The 19287-nt window shown below is 39.4% G+C and overlaps 1 protein-coding gene across 12 annotated transcripts in view; it reads right to left on the bottom strand.

The window, feature by feature from the left end:
* The window catches only part of PCDH15 (protocadherin related 15), a 457138-nt gene that overhangs the window by 75472 nt on the left and 362379 nt on the right, over positions 1-19287 (bottom strand). For all 12 annotated transcript variants that reach the window (XM_026851785.1, XM_026851794.1, XM_026851792.1 and 9 more), the window contains 3 exons: positions 17350-17462; positions 3942-4051; positions 3001-3141 (listed from right to left, as the gene is read on the bottom strand). In XM_026851785.1, the coding sequence (XP_026707586.1) occupies positions 3001-3141; positions 3942-4051; positions 17350-17462 (364 nt within the window). The remainder of the gene's footprint in view (positions 1-3000; positions 3142-3941; positions 4052-17349; positions 17463-19287) is intronic.

The raw sequence follows: 19287 nt of genomic DNA, 5'->3' as shown, positions 1-19287 counted from the left end.
GTGCAGACTGTGAGTCAGAAGAGGGATACAGAGGCCAGTGCTTCCCTGACCAGAGAGGTCTGCCCAAAAACCTCTGCTGGAACCTGCTGACTACCTCTTCTGTTCATCCACGTCAGAGAAAGATTTGAAAAAAATCTGTATGTTGCACAGAAGCCTTAACTCCTTGCTGCATATAGCCCGGACGCATTTTACAGAACATAACCTTAAGGGACCTCTCCCAGACACAAAGAAATGCAGTCAGCTGGCACTAGCTCTCTGTCCGTCTCCAGACACATCACCCATGTGACTGTAACAGCACACAGAATCCTACATTGCTGCTAATACAATTACATTTCTGACAACTTAATAATCCCTGTGTGTAACACCACACACACACTCAATTCTTTCTTAAGGAAGAAGATATATCTGTGATAATACATGCTCAATTTCCAAATATCTTCTGCTGGTTATGTAGCACTGGAAAGCCTGATATTTCAACTGCTACACCCTGTACAATGTCTCAGGCTATAGTCTGTTGCCCAATTTTATGGCATGTTCCCAGATACTTCAGCCTATTAAGTCTAACACCTTTAAAAACTTTAGTAATCTGTAAGCAAGTTTTCATGAAGTACTGATTTCAGTGTTGAAAGCAGGTTTGCAGTAGTATCTTTATACAGAAGAAACAGACTTGTACCCTGTTTAAATTACTATCCTGAAAAATCTGAATTTTGGTCTCTAATCTATACACAATACTCAGGCATATGCACCAAACTGGCACTGAAATAACCTAGACAAGGGTTTCCTAATGTTTATGGCTATTATTGTATCCATGGGAACAATAATTAGAAGACTAATTATAGAAAAAAAACAGTAATATCAGTCCAGTTAGTTATGAGTGGCCCTTCCTTTGTAACCCTCAGACTATTAACTCTGTGGGTCACAACCAGCAGTGTGGGAAAGACTCTTGTCTGTCATGGACAGACCTTTGACAATAACTGGGTGGCACTTTGGCTCTCTGCCTGCCAATATGCCAGACAAATAGCCCAGAGTGAGTAGCAAAAGCAGAAAAGCTGACAAAGCTCCCTGCAGCAAAGGAGAAAAAGGGATCACACTGTGCTCTGAGTCCTAATTTGCCCAGTGCTCTCTGTGCCTGGGCTTAGGCACAACGAATTACCTCTTACTCAGGGCAGGTGGAAAGGTGACAGTCTAGCACTGATGACAGATGAAAGACCGATGGAAATTTTTTTGCCCCTGGCTTGCCATGCAGAGCTCCTTGGAAACAGAGATCAAAACAAAGTCTGTGGCAGCACAATCCCTACAGCATCATGCTGCCAGTAACGCTTTAAAAGATGCACCTGAACTAGCTCATTATAATACTGGGGGCTTCCAAAAAATTTAAGAAGGTTTTATTATGCACACACGTTGTTAAGTGCCCAAATCTCACTGATGTTTAGGAACAGTCTGGTACTGGCACTTTGTTCATGGTATCTCCCCCCAGCATGTCTCCCTGGATTGACAAGACACTAAATATTGGTTATCTGCATAAAACTGAGGGCTGAAGTAAATTTGAACTCCATTTGAATTTCATGGTTTCCAAATAGCAATGGGACGTTCTTTTTTGAATGAATTATATGCACACATCAGGTACCCAAACCTGGCCTCAGACGGTGCAGCAGGACCCCTCGGACAAACATTTAAAATGGAAGGAGGCTGAGGTTTTCCCCTCAACCTATTAGTTCATGGGGGTGGTTTTGGTCAGGACAAAGCCTGCTGTTTTCCAGTGCTGGAAGGTATGGTTAGCACTGGGGGAAGTGCAGAGGAGATAAAAGCTCCAGCCTGCGACAGCTCTGGCCCACAGCTCATACTGGAATGACTGTGACTGCAGAACAATGACTTAAACTTATATTCAGTTTGAGATGAAAGGAGGTAGTGTTTTCATATCCTTTAAACAAAGGTTCAATTTCTTGCTGCCCTTTCTCAGTGCAACAGTTTACTGCTCTGGGCTTATTTTCATTGCATCCACGATGCTCCTTAGCTAGAGCAGTGCAAAACTGAGACTCGCAGAGAGCAAAGATATTGAAAAAAAAATTATGGAGACAACCACCACAGTCTGTGTACCAAAATACTTTTTGGTACAAGGTTTGGGTTTGGTTTTTTTGTTTTTTTTTTTTTTTTTTAATTAGGGCCAGTGAGCCTGATGTTTGAAAGCCAGAGTTCCCAGATCTTGTCCTTACGGGGAGGATGATAAAAAAATCATCAAAAGACCTTTCAAATTACCTTTATTAGAAAAAGAAAACCACTAAAGGGAAAAAGAAAACCATTAAAGGGAAAAAGAAAACCATTTCAGGGAAAAAGAAAACCATTAAAGGGAAAAAGAAAACCCTTACCACGAGACAGAGCCAAAGCAAAACAGTTTGTAAATAAACTCCTTCCTGCCTAGAGATGCTGCAAAGAACCCTCTTGTGTTTGTCACAGCGGGTCTTTGCCTCCAGTTTGCTCTCAGTCAGGGTTGCAATAAACTCCACACAGACCCCTCAGGGGTGCTGAAGGAGTCTTTTTCTCCCTGTCACCCTTGCTGTGTGCCTGTTCCCCATTCTTTTCAGTAGTGTCCCAACATTTGCTGTAATATTACAAGCCCAGCAGGGAGGAAGTCTGTATTTGGGCTGTATAATGTGTTTACGAAAAAGTAACAAAAAGCCCTAATTATACTGAAAATGTTCAGTTTGTGCCATCAGCTCTCTGGTTATATATAAACATGACTTTTGCCTGTACCAGGGAGGACTGCAACGATGCAACACTGACATGACTTGTGAGGGTTTAGCTCAAGACTGACCAGCTCTGTGCATGGAGGGCAAGCTATGCTTGTTCCACAGAGGCACTCTCTGCTGCTCACGTACCATCATCACCGTTCTATTTCTGATAACAAAAGGTCACTAGCTAGAGTGCAGTAACCGATATCCTCAAAAAACAACACATAGTTAGAGTAAAAAGAGATATAAAAATAAGGATTTTTAAACTTACTTTTGGAAGGGACACGCAGATTGGATCGTACCACTTGTAAGGAGTCTGCTTGAACTCGAAGCTCGTAACTTTTCACACTTTCATAATCCAGAGATTTTTTAACTGTGATCACACCTGTTCTGTTATTAATAGCAAACACATCTGAAACCCAGCAAAAACAGAAGTAACTTTCTAAGACGCATAAACTCTTTTTTTTTTTTTTTTTTTTAAATGCCTAAGTGCTTCTATTTTGGTGATGACACTATTCTCTGACACTGTCTTCAGAAAGTTGTTCACATCCCTCCCTCAAGCCTCTAAAAGCCCATATAACTCCTCTTTGAAGCTGTCCTCAGAGGAGCACAGCAGCTGAATCTGACCTGGGGCTGGAATAACCAACCTGAGGACACGCTGGCAAGAGCAGACAAGAACAAACAGCCCATTCACAAAAAGGAGGATAGGACAGGGAATTCTTCCACATCCCTCCAAATAATTTAGTGTAATTTCAATTAGAGAGTTCAAGGTGGATCATGGAGAATACTCGAGATGGATGCAAATACAGGAGTGATGTTTTGTATAAATATCAGGCTCTAATCTAATACTTGTGGCTACAGTACGACAAGGTCTATATATGCCTTAAACCAGATTCCTGATTAAGTACAACTCCATCAAAGCTATTTATATACTATTTCAGAATGCCATGGATTCACACCATGCGGCACCGATGTGAATTTTCACATCGCTGAGAATTCCATTGTATTTTAATTTTTATTGTCTGCTAACTCATCTGATCTTTAGCTGATCTCTAAAGGCTTGATAATGGCAGTCCTTCCTGCTTGTACAGATGAGGTGGGATTTCACCTCAGTTCACCTCAGCAGCTTCATTTCTAATCACTGTTCTTGAAGACTTCTGATGCACACACTAGGCTCAGCATAACCACTAAGACTGAAATACTGGTACTTACCCTCTTCGTTTCCTGAAACAATTGTATATACAATTGTCTGGTTCAAGGCAGCTGCTGTAACGACTGTGACCACAGTTCCTTTTGGTGCACTTTCACTCACTGGAGGGGGTCTGCAGAATTGAACAAAAGTATTTATTACCTTTCAGTTGCCTGAACACCAGATTACTGAAATTTATTCCTCAGGTTAGCAATTTCATCCATCTGCCTAAAGTGAGAGGATATGTTATTACAGAAAGGATATGTTATTAGAGAAAGACATATTAAAAAGGCAAACGTTTAACCTTTGCCTCTGCAAATTCAAAAAACAGAAGTCTACCTGACAAGAGGGGACAATATAAAGATATAATAGTTCTCTGATACAAAAAAATGGAAAAACAGGGAATAATGAGTATAAAAAAACCCCCAGAAACACAAGAACCACCACAGACTGATAACCTGCAAGCAAAATTTAGAACATAATAGCTCTTTTATAATACTCAACTGCTACTAAGAAAACAGAGTAATCTATCAGAAATGCATGCAGGAAAATTAATTCATGAGTAAGCCTCTATCATTTGAACAGGAAACACTTTAAAGGCACCTCCATGGGAATTTCTACTCTTCAGAAAGATCCTAAAGTTTTCCTGCCAACTCATTTGGTACTAAAAGCCAAGATGCTTTTCAGGAAATCAACTGCAATCCAAGTACACATACATATCTTTTAAGAGTTCAGTAAACCGTTTCTGATTCACTGAGCACCAATTCATGTAAAGAAAAGGAAAAAAATTACACTGCTATCACATTGGTATCTCATGTTCTTTGTACCCTACAAACACTGAAAACCCAGCCTCTCCTATTCAGCCTAGTTTCATCATGTGTAAATAATGAGTTTCCTCCTGAAACACAACACAGAGATAGTTCACTCCTTCTCTTCTATTGTTCAAATGTTATCTCCTCAGAAAAATGTTATGAGTAACATTTTGAGATGCTGTTTCCCCTCAAGGAAACTGTAACTGCTTCAGAATGAATGAAGAGTCCGTGTTAATGCATTTAAAACTGCAATCTAAACAATTTCAACAAGGAACAAGACTTGAGCTAATCTCAAATCAAACGTTCAGATTTTCATCACAGCAAGTAAAGGCTGAATTCATGCTTAAAACTATTCATGCTAGTGAACAAATGCATTTGAAAGGACATTTTTGCACTCATCCATAAATACAGATGCATCTTTATTAAAACAGCAGTATCCAGATATTTTCCATTTCAAAAAAATTACACTCATTTAGTATATAACAAAATAAAAGACAGATGAGGATATGTTGAGATAGGCTCCTAAACAGGAGTACTTTAAGAAGTATTTCAGTTATGCACCGATCTTCAAAGTTTGGGGCAGAATCTACACCTGCTTTCATTTCAGAGAGTATTTCATGACTTCCCTCTTTCATCCTTCTGGTATTTTTCAAATACTCCCCCCCTCCTACCACATTTTCCCATTCTCAGCACAGAAAACTGGAACCCAAGGTTGTAATCCTAACTATTGAATGCAAATCTTTGCCAGCACACACCAAGAGACCAATGATCTGCCCTTGATCTCTGCCTTACATTTTGTTTGGGAAGACTATTGGTTTGAACGCCCTAGAAAAAGTTCTAGATAATGAGACTGAATATATAGAACTGAGTTTAAAAATTTCAGCAGGTAAATTATTCATTTTTGTTTAAAGTAAAAAAAAAAAAAAAAAAAAAAAAAAAGAAAAGGAGACCTGAGTAGTTTGGATGATGATGCCTGTTACACGCCCTCTTGCCCTGGAGATGATGCACTTGCCTTTGTGTTTTGCAGCTTCGTGCAGCAGTTGCCTTCTGCCTACAGGAACATTGGTCAGAAGTATAACCTATACTTCGGCCTCTTCCCTCCCTCTGCTGTTCAGACTGCCTTCACCCTGACCCTAGACTCTCTGACTACTCCCTTACTTTGCCCTAAGGGTTATATTTCTCTTGCTCTTCCTGAGTTCTTACCCTCATCTTAATCCAATTATGGCACCATATTGCTGGCTTGACTGCTCATGCTCTGGGTTACACCACCTGTAAAAGATGCCAAATGCAAACCATATCCCTGGCCCATAGGGCTAAGATGCACTTTTCCTCCCCTTCTTGTAACACTGTCCATTGTTTTATTTATTTGTTTTGTTTTGCTTCCTGGAGAGTGGAGAGTGCAAGCTGTCTTAAATTAATCCACTGTATCTCACTTAGCATGGTGAGGTATCAATTCTTCCAAGTATCCCTAGGACTTCCACTGTACAAATAAGCGGGAGAAAATACTATTCCAAGGCCGAGCCACACTGGATCATGTAATAGTGACTGTACTGAAACACTGACCTCCCAATTTTGCAGAAAAAGATGATGATAAGTTCACATTTCCTCAAAGACACATTCACAGAGCAGATCATTCTGGCTCCCACCCTTCTGCCTCAAGTGTGCTATCCGCAGTAGAAATAAAATTCATTATCACTACCTGATTTATTCAGCTGCAAAACTAGTGCTATAAAATGCTTATTAATGCGCATGTTACGAATGCAAAGGTTAATCTTAGAGACAGGAAAAAAAGGCTGTCAAATCTGAAAGCATTTCAAGCTGTAGCTCTTTTGATGAGGTCAGAGATGCAGGCCTGTGAGGAAAAATAAAGATCCTTTCTAGGCTGCATTATATATTATGTTGTTTTCTTTTTCTTCTGAAAGTGTATAATTTGAAGAGAAACCCTCATGACTGTGTATACACGAACACTACATTTCATGTATTTCAGTATATTCTTTTAATGGAAATGGCCTTGTAACTTCCCCTCTGACACAGCTGAATTCAATGAATTGACAAATCAATATCAATTAGCAAGTGGATTTGTGTTTGCTACGAGAGGCTACAGAGGGAGTGGACAGAGAACTGCCACAGTATTGATTTCATCTCCCTGATTTAACTACAGGATCAGGTTCAACGGGAGCAATGCATCGGCTGAATTAAAACGTACAGCTGGTCTCTTTAAGAACATTTTGCTGAACTGTGGAGAAGTGAACAGGCAGAAGACAAGGGTATTCAGCTGACAACATACTGTTCTTTATCCAGTATTACAAGCTCTAATAGGCTCTCTTTGGGGAGAAGTTAATTATTTTCCAATTTTTGAATGACTAAGATGTACCAGAGTGCTTTTTAAAAATTTTTTTGTGGTAGACATACTATTTGAAGCCGTTTTAGGAAACAGGCAAGGGCGTTTTTATGCAATAATTTTGCATTACTGGATGATAAAGGCTGATTATTTTTGTGAGAAGAGGTGACACCAGCAAAGCAGTGCAATCTAGTCCAAGCCACCCAGAGAAGGCTGAGAAAACCGACAGCATAGTGAAAGGCAAAGGTACTGCTGTGACTTCATCACACGATTAAGATTCAGAGTGTCTGAAGGTATTTTTGTCTGATAATGTTTGCAACACCTTATTGAGTCTCTGAGTGCAACTGCCAATACAGTAATTACCCTGCCAGCCACAGGCTCTGACCGTACCTGACAGTACATTTCTGTCCCTGTCACCCGCGTGGGGTTGGCATGCCATTGCCTTGCAGAGCAGCGCTGGCTGACTTGAAATAAATGAACCTGTTTCTCTCAAAGCTTCTGAACAAAACACCTTCTCAAATATGTGATTTCTAATGTCCTCCCCAATACGCATGGGTATCCACATACCATCACTGAATGTAAGAAGTCACTGAATGTAAAAAGACCCTGTGAATTAACGTGATAATCCACTTGCACCCCACAAATCTTAGGGTGAAATAGGATAAACAGCAGTTAACGTACACTTTAGCCACCTTGCTGCAACTCAGTCTACCCACAGTCTTCATTTTTCCTCCTGAATACTTCCTCTTGCACAACCACAGTTTGACCATGACAAAATAAATGTATTTCTGTACCGATGTTTTTTCCATTCACATGCTATTTTTCTGTAACTGTCACAGCAATGTGCAACTCAGGTTGGTCGATCCTCACTTTATTGTCTTCACAGAAATAGTAAAAGATACCTTGTCAGCATCCAGGATGGGACGGATGCCAGAAGGCCCCCCCCATCGCTACGGTGTGATGAAGATGCTGTAGGATCCCCATACTTGGCATGAAGCCACACAACCTGCCCAAACCCTTCCTGCCAAGCTGTGGGGTGTAACAGGGGCACGAAGGCAGCAGAGTGTAAAAAAGGAGCAGCCTCGATCACTTTGTGCCATGCTGAGATAAGATTGGCATCTGATGGCCTCGGATTTGGGAAGAACAAAGTAATTTCAAATTGACAAAAATAGATGTGCAATAATAAAGTCTTCTGTCCCACTCTTCTGATTTAGTTACCCCTGAACAAGTTTAAGATTTACCTTTAAGATTTGAGGGCTCTATTGCATTGCTTAGTGCTTCAGCATGAAACTGTGCCCCAAAATGTGTTTGCCCCATGGAAACAAAAAACAACCCTAAACCAGAACAACAGGATCAAAGTAATTATTTATACAGAAAACCACAAAAAGGATACAAATTGTAAAAGAATAATATTTTTACATTTACTATATCTCAGTTATCCATACCTTGATCAGAGGGAGAAATGGAGACTGAACACGTATCAAATACATCACATGATGTAATTATTTTTGATGTCCAAAGTGAAATATTAACTTTTTCTCTCATTTTCTACTTCTTTTTTCCCTCTACTAAACGTGTCAGACTCATCCATTTTTCAATTTGCCTGATATTCAATATGCTTTAAATTCACCATGAAACTTTTCTATCTCCACAAGTATAAACATGAGATCTAATCAAAAATTAAATTTAAAACCAGCAAACCCAATAATAAATTGGAAAATCGGTTTAGTACTGAAGTTTAATGGTATGATGTGCGTGTACTCTGCATTAGACACTTCAGTCAACTCTATTTTGTGGATTGTATTTTAGTTCATGGAGGTCCATAAGCATACCTCAGATCATAAAATTATTTTGGTTTTCTTTTTGTTTAATTACACTGCTAAGATTCTTAGCTCAACTTGATTAAAACGTCATTTGGACCTCTCCTGGTAAAATCATCTCCCTACCGTCTCTGACATTGAAGTTTCTTAAAGTGTTTTGGCCTTAGCTGCTTTTAACACTCAGGTGCTTTTTACCTGAAGCTGTTCCACTCTCTTCTATCTGAAACACGTTTCTGTACAGCATACCCATTCCTGCACAGACTCTTTTCATCCAGCTTCTCAAGGGAAGTGATTTCATTTGGCTTATTGTCTGACTGATGCTTTGTATTGAACAGAAGCTATGTAAGCCATTAAAACCAAGGGAATTTATGTGTTTTTCTGGAGAAAAGTCAAGTGTCGACAGAGCACTAGTGACCAAAATGAGAAGAGCTAACAGTGAAGCTACACAGAAACTAAAATATCTAATGAATACTCCACAAACAAAAAACTTCAATCAGCCTGGCTATGAAGCCGAGTGTTTAAATTTGTGAAAAAATGTAGAAGTTTCTAACTGGTACAGCAAAACAAACAAACAAAACCCAAGAAAGCAAGAAGTAAACATCATGATGTCAGCTCTTTTAATCCTGTCATCATTGCAGTTACTGTCTTGGCTTCCCGTCCTTGCTCAAAAAAAGGACCTAGCCACATTTTAGAGCAATAATTGATCCATTTCTCAAATTTTCAGTTTCCAGTAAGTGCCACTATAACAATCTGAACAGTCTGTCAGAAAGAGTGAGTATTTTTTTCTGGAAAATAATATTTTCTTCTTAATTAGACATATTTTTCCAAGTGGTTTATCTTCAAAGTGTCCTGAAAAGGATCGTATATTCCTTACTGTACTTAATATCCTCACTTTCTGTCTCAATTCTCAAATTGGTTCAAGATATTCTGACCTTTTCATGGTATTTACCTGTAAAACAGATGACAAGGGAGTCTGGACATTGTTACAGTGAACCCCTGTCATAACCTATTATTGTTTAAACCAAATGTCAAATTCTGTAACCCTGAACTCTGTCATCAGGCATGATGCATTTGTGCTATCCCACCAATCTTCCTAAATTAAAGCTAAGGACACTAAGAGATTAAAATTTCTGTCAGGATTACTACAGAAGGAAAAAGGAAGAAAAAAATCCCATCAAGCACAATGTAGGACAGACTCACATGCTTGAATTAGTCAGTGGGACAGGTATCGATAGGGTCAGGGATAATGCCATGGCTTTGCGCTCTTGTAATACACTGTCTAAAGCCAATAGGGTTTAATACCACAGTTATGTGTTATTTCTATTCCACATTCTCATTCCAAGAGTGACTTAGTTCTACATTTCATTAAACTGGAACATGGTGTTGAAAGCTCTGACCCTCACCCTCACCAAGCACAGCAAGGCAGATTCCCTGCACAGATCTGGGCCCTGTGCCTGCCACCTCTTCTGGTATGAACAGGTAACATGCAGCTAGATTTATTTCACCATAATATTTAATTGGGAAAAACAAACAAACAAAAAAACCCAAAACAAAACAAAAAAACCAAACCACCAAACCATAAAATTAGTTTCCTTTTCATTTGGTAAAAATGGGAAGATTTTAATAAAATGCAATGTAGCACTACTAAAACAAGGAAAACAGAAAAAAAAAAAAAAAAAAAGAGTGATCTTTTTACTACACTGTAATTATCTGTTAACTCACTAATTTTTCAATGGCAAACGATGCTTCAGTATCTGCTGCAGAAATAATTTAATTTCCTAACTTTTATAGCCACATGCTAAAGCGTGCTTTCTTATTTTTTATTACAAACCAAATAAGTAGCAGGAGAACACCACTATAAAACATTGATTCCAAAGGTAAAATCACATGTATTTTCCTGAAGCCAAGCTGCCACTGACACGTGAGGTGAATTAAAAATGCATGTTGGACCCTATGCATCGTTTCTATACCTTCAGTTTGAGAAAAACATTGACACATTTTCCTCCCACCTCAGAAGTGGTGCATCAAAAATGTTGCCAGTGGTATTTCACTCATTTTCATGTCTTTTCATTCATAAAATTTAAATGTGAATTCCGTTATGGGAAAGCCAGGAGAAGCAGTGGTAAGACTTGGATAGCCTGGGAAAAGGATTATCCAAGTGGATACTCTAAATCTACTGTTGTTAAACAAAATACTTCTGAGGGACAAAACTAAACCCCTGTGCAATCCTGTCACAAGAAGGGGGAAATGGCCCCCTGAGCACTGCTTAAAATGGCAGTGAGCTCTAATAGGAAGGAAAAAGAGAAAGCTTAAATGAACTGAGGCTTAAAGAAATACAGCTCACAACCAGCCCGATGAAAAACTAACTGCATCTATGGCAAAATATATCCTGCCACTTCGGCACATGTTTTCATTTAGGAAGCGTCTTGGTTCCCTGAGTAATGTCATATTACTTACAGGAAACACGCTGTAACTTCTCAAATTACTTCTGAAAGCATCATGTCAGAGACAAATAAGTAAATCAGTAAGAAAATAGCTTTGAAAAACTCACTGTCGCCTATAACCCAAAAATGTTCCCTTCTCTTCCAAATCCCTGGTGTATATGGTTTGGGTTTATTTCCCCTGTTCTGCCCTTTGAACAAAGGACATTCTCAGCTGCTGTCTTAACTTCTGAACAGAATTTATCACTCCTCATTTTTAAGGCTTTATAGATTAACCTGTTCCTCCCTCTGGAATAACTAATTTCTCTTAATACTTGTGGTCTTCTCTCATGCACTGTAAGGAAGGATGACTGAATTAGTAGGACACTCATGATAAAAGCACAGTTGCTTCTACAAGGCCTCAGACATTCACACCATTGTGGATGCTGTTTTGTGCCAAATGGCACCTTTTTGAAGGAGACACTGAATTAAGAGATAATTCCAACATGAAATGCTACCCATAGCCCCAGTGCCACTGTGCAGGATTCCCCTTTTCCTATTTTACAGTGAGAATAACTGATGGAACAGCAGTAAATCAGAGAACTGGGAAAAGCCTCTCAGAACAACACTTCCAATAGCCTCCATAATTTTGTTTTGTGAAATCATATAATACATAGCTGTTTGCCTGGATTATATCTGCTAGCAGCATTGGCAGATTTAATTAAGTGGAAAACATTACAACCTATCTTCTACCGAGCGGGCAAGAGGTCCACATGTCACAGAATCTCACTTTTTAACCACAACACATTTTTACTGTAGTGTTGTTGCTAATAGAGAAATAAACTGCCACACTACATTTACATCAAGTAATAGCCTCAAATTCACAACTTCACATATTTCCTCATAAATTAGAACCAAACTTTAGATTACCATACAACTGGACACATCTTTTCAAACAGGTTGGGGACCTATAATGCAATGCTAACAGAAGCTAAAAGTTTCCAGTATTTTCCTTTTTCAGCTATGAAATGGCTGAACACCTGTTTAATGTGCCCACAGGCAATAATTAGGAACCAGTGACGCTGCTTTTGGTTAACATTTAATTTCCTGCTACAGCAGCACTCTGCTATTAGAAATGACCTTCTAGTTGCAGAGGATGTGATATTTATTAATTAACAAAATAAGAAAAAGATCTCAAGTTCCTCTGAACTTTTATTTTCTAGAAACGAGAACGAACTCATAAAGAAGTCAGGCTTGCTAAAAAAAAAAAAAAAAATCTCTTTATATTCATCTGAGGCTCACTTCACATCTGGTCTTCACTGTTCCACAGTGCTACTAGTTATGATCTGTTAATTAAGAATTTAAAGTGCTGCCATTACTTGTTTGGAAGAAATGGAAACTTCTGGATCAATTACTTGCTTTGGAGTTCGATCAAGATGTGACCTGGGTGGAGCCATCAGGACAAGAGAAATAATAGCTTGGGAAAGGAGCACTCAAAAGAGCTGATTTGATTTTCCCAAGCAAGTGGTCTCCTGCCAGAGACGTGGCTGTTTTGTCAGCACTAAGCAGAATGAGATCAAAGTCAGCATTAGAAACGTGAATAAACTGTGCAAATGGCCACAGCCTGCTTTGAGCAGTGATGCAGAAAGTCTCATGTGCCCTGTGCTGGCACCCCCTTCCTCATCATCTTGTGCCCAGCCGCCCCAGGCCCTTGCTCTCCTGTCACTTTGGCCGGGAAGCGGCAGCTCAGGCCTTCTCCGTACCCTTCTGACAACTGCCCCATCCATCAGGTTTGGCGCTTGTGCCTCGTGAAGCCGCCAGCACTTTGGAGAACCAGAAAAATCTGACTGACTGCCAACCACCCCGCAGGGAGGTGCAGCGAGAAAAGCATCAGCAGCAGTGTCCTTCCCCGGCAACAAAAGGTCAAGTGGGCTCAGAGGTGGACTAGCCATTTACAATTAAATGTCTGCATGTTATAGGCTTTTGATTCTTTCTGATTTTTGCCTCTTCACTTTTTGTGTTTTTGTGGAACAAGCAGATAATGCTTGGGTTTGGAAAACACTTTATTTAGCAGGCACTGCTGCTGTCAGCTCTCTCAAAGTTATATTTACTATCTATGACAAAGACCCAAGTAGCGAAGGATCCGCACTGGTAATACAGTTAAACTCCGCAGCTTCAGAATGAAGATGCAGGCTGGGAGCACTGGGATCACTTGCAGTACCAGCTCAAGGGTGGTGAAGGCCGTTCGGTTCACGTCTAAGGGGAGAGATCTGTGGGGCCTGCAGTGTATTGGTGTCCCCAGAAGATGCTCACGTCCAAGGAGCACTAGACACGGATCATTTCACCCTTACTAACCATGCCAACGGCCTGCAAGCCCCTGGGTGGCACCTTCACAAGCTGCTGGACCGGATCCTGCAGACCTGTCAGCTGATGCTGCTCTGCTCCTGACAGCGTAGGAGTGCTCAGAGGAGGAATGTCCCACCGCATTGTTGCACCCAGGCTGCTGGATGCTTGGCCTGGATGTGCTAGTTCCCACTAGAAGAGTTGACTAGTTGCAGCAGCTATCGTTCTGAGGTACCTTAGTGGTCATCTATCTCAAGTCTTTAGGAAGGAACTATATTTTATTACTCAATTGTCATAAAGCAACTGCTCCATGGTGTATTTTATGTTTCTCAGAGCTCTTAACACCCCTTTGGTTTTTATACGTATAGCGTAGCAGCATTTAGAAGTATCCACTATAATCTACAATTCAAAAAAAGAAGGTGGGGGGAAAAAGAGACTAATTAATTTTCCCCAAATTATGGAATAATGCAGAGGGAGAGCCAGTGAATAAAATGCACATCTCTGACTCTCATCTTCATGACTGCTGCCTCCTGCAGAAGTGACTTTAAGATGTAGATAAGACTCAATCAAAGCCTCCCTTAGTATGAAGAGGACTCCAAGCAGAGACCCGAACCCGCTGGTGCACTTCTGACAGAGCAGAGAGCTGTCAGACCAACTGCTCAAGGCAGTTACACTTTTATCTCCCTATCTGCCTAACACGGCTATGCCTTTTTGATCATGCCATCTGGGCCCCTCTCTCCTATTTTTTGTATTTATTTCTGATTTTTAATGCATGCTGCAACTGCTAAGGCAGCTTTATTCTGTAAAACCGTTAAACTGTGACCTTTTTCTAAATATGCAGAAATTGTTTGTAAAACAGCTAGGAAACAATGCTGGTATCATCCAGATTATGGTAATTACACAAGCAAAGATCAGTACTAATCCACTCTAAAGCCACTAATTCTCAATCCTTCAGAAATTCTAGTATCCACATCCAACAGTTTATCATTTTGCAAGCAGCACCATTACTCTGTATGGACATTTACCCTAAAGACAGACTTGTGACAACTGTAAAATAAAGTTATATGAAACCTGCCAGTTTCAGCTTGCATCACTGTCAAGAAACCAAACATGAAGTGCAGTTTGTAAAGTGTGACAAACTTGAGGAATCAAAACTAGCCTGCTCCAAAATGTTTGAAAGTCTCAGGGCTGAATCAGAATGTTATGGGGTTGTTGTTGTTGTTTAATTTCTGACTTTGAAGGAAATGAGTAACTAGCTGCCTTTAACAACCCCTAAAGATTTTAAGAGGTTTTTTTAGATGGTGTGCATCAAATAATGTATGAAGAATGGAGTAGTGCTATTTCTTTGGAAGAAGAAACTAGGCTATTCAGCTAATCCTGGCGAGTTCACAAGGAGAAAAAGATAGCATGGTTATTCAGTTGTCATCTAAGGGTATTAAGGGATATGAGCCACTTTTTAGTGTAAGCTTTCTTCACTGTAGTGAAATAAATTTCTCATCTCCTGGGATAAAACCGGAGCTCAAGGTGGCCTCAGGAAGCAAGACAATGCAAACTCTGACTGTGCTCCTGAACCTTAAAGTCTCTTCTCACAACCCCGCAAACAAAGACGCTGTGTAGGTTGACGTGACAACTGCAAGACATCTCTTCTACATTGCAGAGGTGGACCGCACCGTGCTCCAAGTATGTCTGAGGCGGGACTCATACTGGACTCAGCCCGAGTGGTCTAGCACTGTGGCTGCATTGTAGCCTCTCCCAAAACACACTGCTTGGGATCACATCTGTCACCAGGGAAGACTCGAGGACAAGCTCCTTAAAGGTGAAGATCATTTGGAATAAAATTATAAAAGAAAAAGAAAACAAACCGCATTACTAAGTACACCTCTAGCACTGAAGAGTCTCTTTTGCTGCTCCAGCCCCCTGGTGGGTTCCTGAGGCTAGAAAAATAAGCTTCTGTAATTTACCCAAAACATGAAGTATCTTGAAAAGTTCTCATAATTATCATATTTTCATGTCTTTCTGTTAAACAAGGCTACACATTTTTTTTTCCCTCACAGCTACACAAATAGGAGCTGTTCAACTTTTTCTTGAAAATAGTAACAGAGAAGGCTAAGTCTATTGCAGAACGGCTTTAAATATTATTCATAAAATGCATGTGTTCACACAACATCTGAAATTACAGAAACAAACAGGAACATTTTTCTTTAAATGTCTACGTTTGCTACGTTACCTAAACTACACTTCATGCATTTGAAGATATCTAATAAAATATAGGGAGTAGCAGGAATAATGTCTCTCAAGAAAATTCCTTCAACAAAGGGTTATAATTTGCAGTATCATTAAATGCAAAGTTTATAATTTTGCACTCTTCTTTCAGAAATTTCACATTTCTGTTGCAACATTAAGTACAAAATTAGTATTTTGCCATTTTTCATTTTCTTTAAGATATTCCTTCAAAATGCTAATAGTCTTATCATGAGGAAAACCAGAATGCGCATCATGAATTTTTGTCTAAACTCCTTAAAATAGCCGAGCAAGTCCTCTCATTAGGGTCTATAGAAGCCAATAATGTTCCATCCAATTTCTGATTTCTGTCCTCCTGCAGTATTTAGTTTTTAAAATATACGTACAAACCCCATTATATTCTGATACTAATTATGTTGCTACATTTGAATCAAGAGCACATACTGCAGCAAGGCTATAACTTCTTAATACTAGGAGGCTGTATGCATTGACCCTGTTACTTCCTATTACTACACAGATATGAGAAACCATTTATGAACACATTCCCTGTAACAAAATTTAATTGATCAGCCTGCGAGCCGCTTTTTTTTTTTTTTAACTTAATTTTAAGTAAATGGGGTTGATTATTAAAGTGTCAGAGGGTAAGCTTTATAAAATCATGACTCTATCAATAATAACTATCATCTGCACTTCTAACGTCAAAGAGGTCAAGTCTGAATTCTCTCATGTCTCACATGAATGGTGTACAGGATGAAAACACACTCAAAGAGCTTGGAGGAAACTTGACCTAGAGCTCTGGTGATCCCAGCTACAATTCAACACACAGAATTTTTTGTTTATCCACATGACTGACATTTTCAACAGCTTATGAGAAGATAATTTCAAATAAACCTCTCCTCACTGTCACTGTCCCCTACAGCCCAGTTCTGTTCAGCTGCAGACAACCTGTTAGGATGGTAAAATTGCACCACTGTCTGATACGATTAGGGCCAGCTGCCCACTAACTTGTGACTAGGAGAAAAAAGCAGCTCTAAAGTATTTTGCCACCCTCACAGTGTCATATGGGAGCACTGCAAAAATGTCCTGCAGGTAACTTCACACTGTTGGGCTTCTGGTGGACTCGAGCACTGACTGCTTTCCACAGAGCGGCATCCACTTTATTTCCTAAAGACTTAACATCAGCAAATATGTTATCAGCTCTAAGTACACAAGGGTTTTGGTGCTTTGCTTCAAACCTTATTTTTGTGGTTCAAACCTTATTTTTGTGTCTTATTTCCTTCCCTGAGCCAAAGTGTACAGCAGAAGGTACAAAAGTTGAGGTATACGCAGGGGAAGCACTTCCACACTGACAACAGAGCATTTTCATAGCCCATGTATCTCAGACTAGCATTAAAACAGGAACTTATTTCAACATAAAAGATAGCTGTTGTAATGTTGACAAATAAATGCTTTACCTGTATTCATCCTGTGTAAATCGTGGAATTACTGAAGGCTGCAGTACAGCAATTTCTACGGTAGTGGTGTTGAACTTCACAGGGTCTCCATCATCATACGCAATGACCACTAGCTATAAACAACACAGAAAATCACTCTCTCAATATAGGCAAGAACATTTTTTTATGCTGACTTGCAACAATACTTGTATTTCCAGGGTCTAACAAGTCAGATGAGATTTTCATTCACCACAAATCATACATTGTGTAACAACAAAACATAGAGGAAAAAGGTGACAGCCATCCACAAGTTGAACCATCTGCTAGGAAATTTACAGAAACACAGTAAACTGGATTTCAGATACAACAGTCTTCTACAAATACCTCTTCAAAACATGTTGTCAGCTTCAAGTACACTTTTCAGGGGGTTCCCTTCACATCTAATCACAGAATGTCCTTACTCAGAACTCCAGAATCAAATTCTTTAAACAGTATATAGTTCAATTCTACATCTATGCAGTGGAATAATCTTTATCAAAAAACCCACCATTAATTCCCAATAACACAGAAAAAATTCTGCATTGATGACATTAATATTTAAAACTGAGGTCTGGTATCAGAACAAAAAAATTAACATCACCTCCCCTCCCAAAAAATCCTCATAAAAAAGAGATCGTTGGTATACTAGAACATGAACAAGACCAGAAGACCTTCTCCAAACGTGGACCATTATAATTTTGCTTATCTGATCTTTACACATGTCCGTTTGTTTCTTTAATCTGTGCCTGTCTGCTGGGACAAAGGGGTTCACCTGTTTTCATGTTTCATGTGAAGCTAAGCTATCTGCTAGCAAGAGGATAAGAGACCAACCAACTGAAAATGGAGTTACAGTTTTCCAGTTTCCTCTCTCTCTAAATTTGTCCTTATTTCAGGAGGTCACTAGATGGAGCAGGTCAGCACCTCACTCTAGCAAAGGGTTTTCAACTCATTTTGGTGAGTCCGAGCTATTCTCAGAATAGGTCTGTGAAGAAAGCTTAAAACAAAGGCAGGCATCTTTTCTCAACCAATATATTAAAGAACTCAGCAGTGCAAGATATTGTAATTACAGAAAGTATTAGTGTGTTAAAAATGACTAGAAAAATTCGCAGAAGATTCAATGGCAGATAGAAGCCCAGTGATCTAGATGCAAACACCAACTCAAAGTCTCCACATCATTGATTTTTGGCGTCTTTTCTGTGCGTCTTCCCTAAGCACCTGTATTTTCTGGAAAGCAATGCCCTGCTAAATTTACCATTGTTTTTCCCTAATATAGAGCAGCCTTCCTATAGAAACGTAGCTCCATGTCCATGTGCACATCACCTACATGTTATATATCGCACCTTCAGAAAACAGACACACAAAATAATTACTGAGAAGTAAAAATAAGAAGTGCAGCCACAGAAAAGCTACACTCTGGTGATGTTAAGCAAGAGATAACTCTTTTCCCCTTTGAGTTTTGCTATGTTAAGTTAAAAACTGAAAAGAACTCCAGTTAGCACTGTCCTAAACTGACAGTAGCACTTTATGGGACAGTCAGAAGTGGAAAACAGTGCAGTGGACAGCTTTATTCCTTACAGTGTAAAAGTATGCACATAAATCTCTTTTTAATCCTCATTTCAAAAATAAGTAACTGAAAGAAGAAACAAAACATGTCTTAATGACCATACAGAAGGTGGGCAGTTTCCAAGTAGGGAAATTATATATAAACTCCCACATATTATAGATACTTTTTTTTTTTTCCCCTTACTGACACTCTTTAATTTTTAACTATTCCCTCCACTCATGGATTTAAGCGGGTAGATCCGTTCCCATGATTTTTATTAAAATCATAACTTACTCCACATTGACTACACTTAAGACTCTTCAAGAACAACAGCACAACAGTAATTTAAGTCTCCTTAGAGCCAAAGTTTGTGCAGT

Source organism: Athene cunicularia (assembly GCF_003259725.1).
Source record: "Athene cunicularia isolate RWA chromosome 6 unlocalized genomic scaffold, athCun1 chr6_part2, whole genome shotgun sequence".
Lineage (NCBI taxonomy): Eukaryota > Metazoa > Chordata > Aves > Strigiformes > Strigidae > Athene > Athene cunicularia.
Note: the sequence above shows the minus strand (reverse complement) of the source record. Positions and strands in the feature narration are given on the sequence as shown.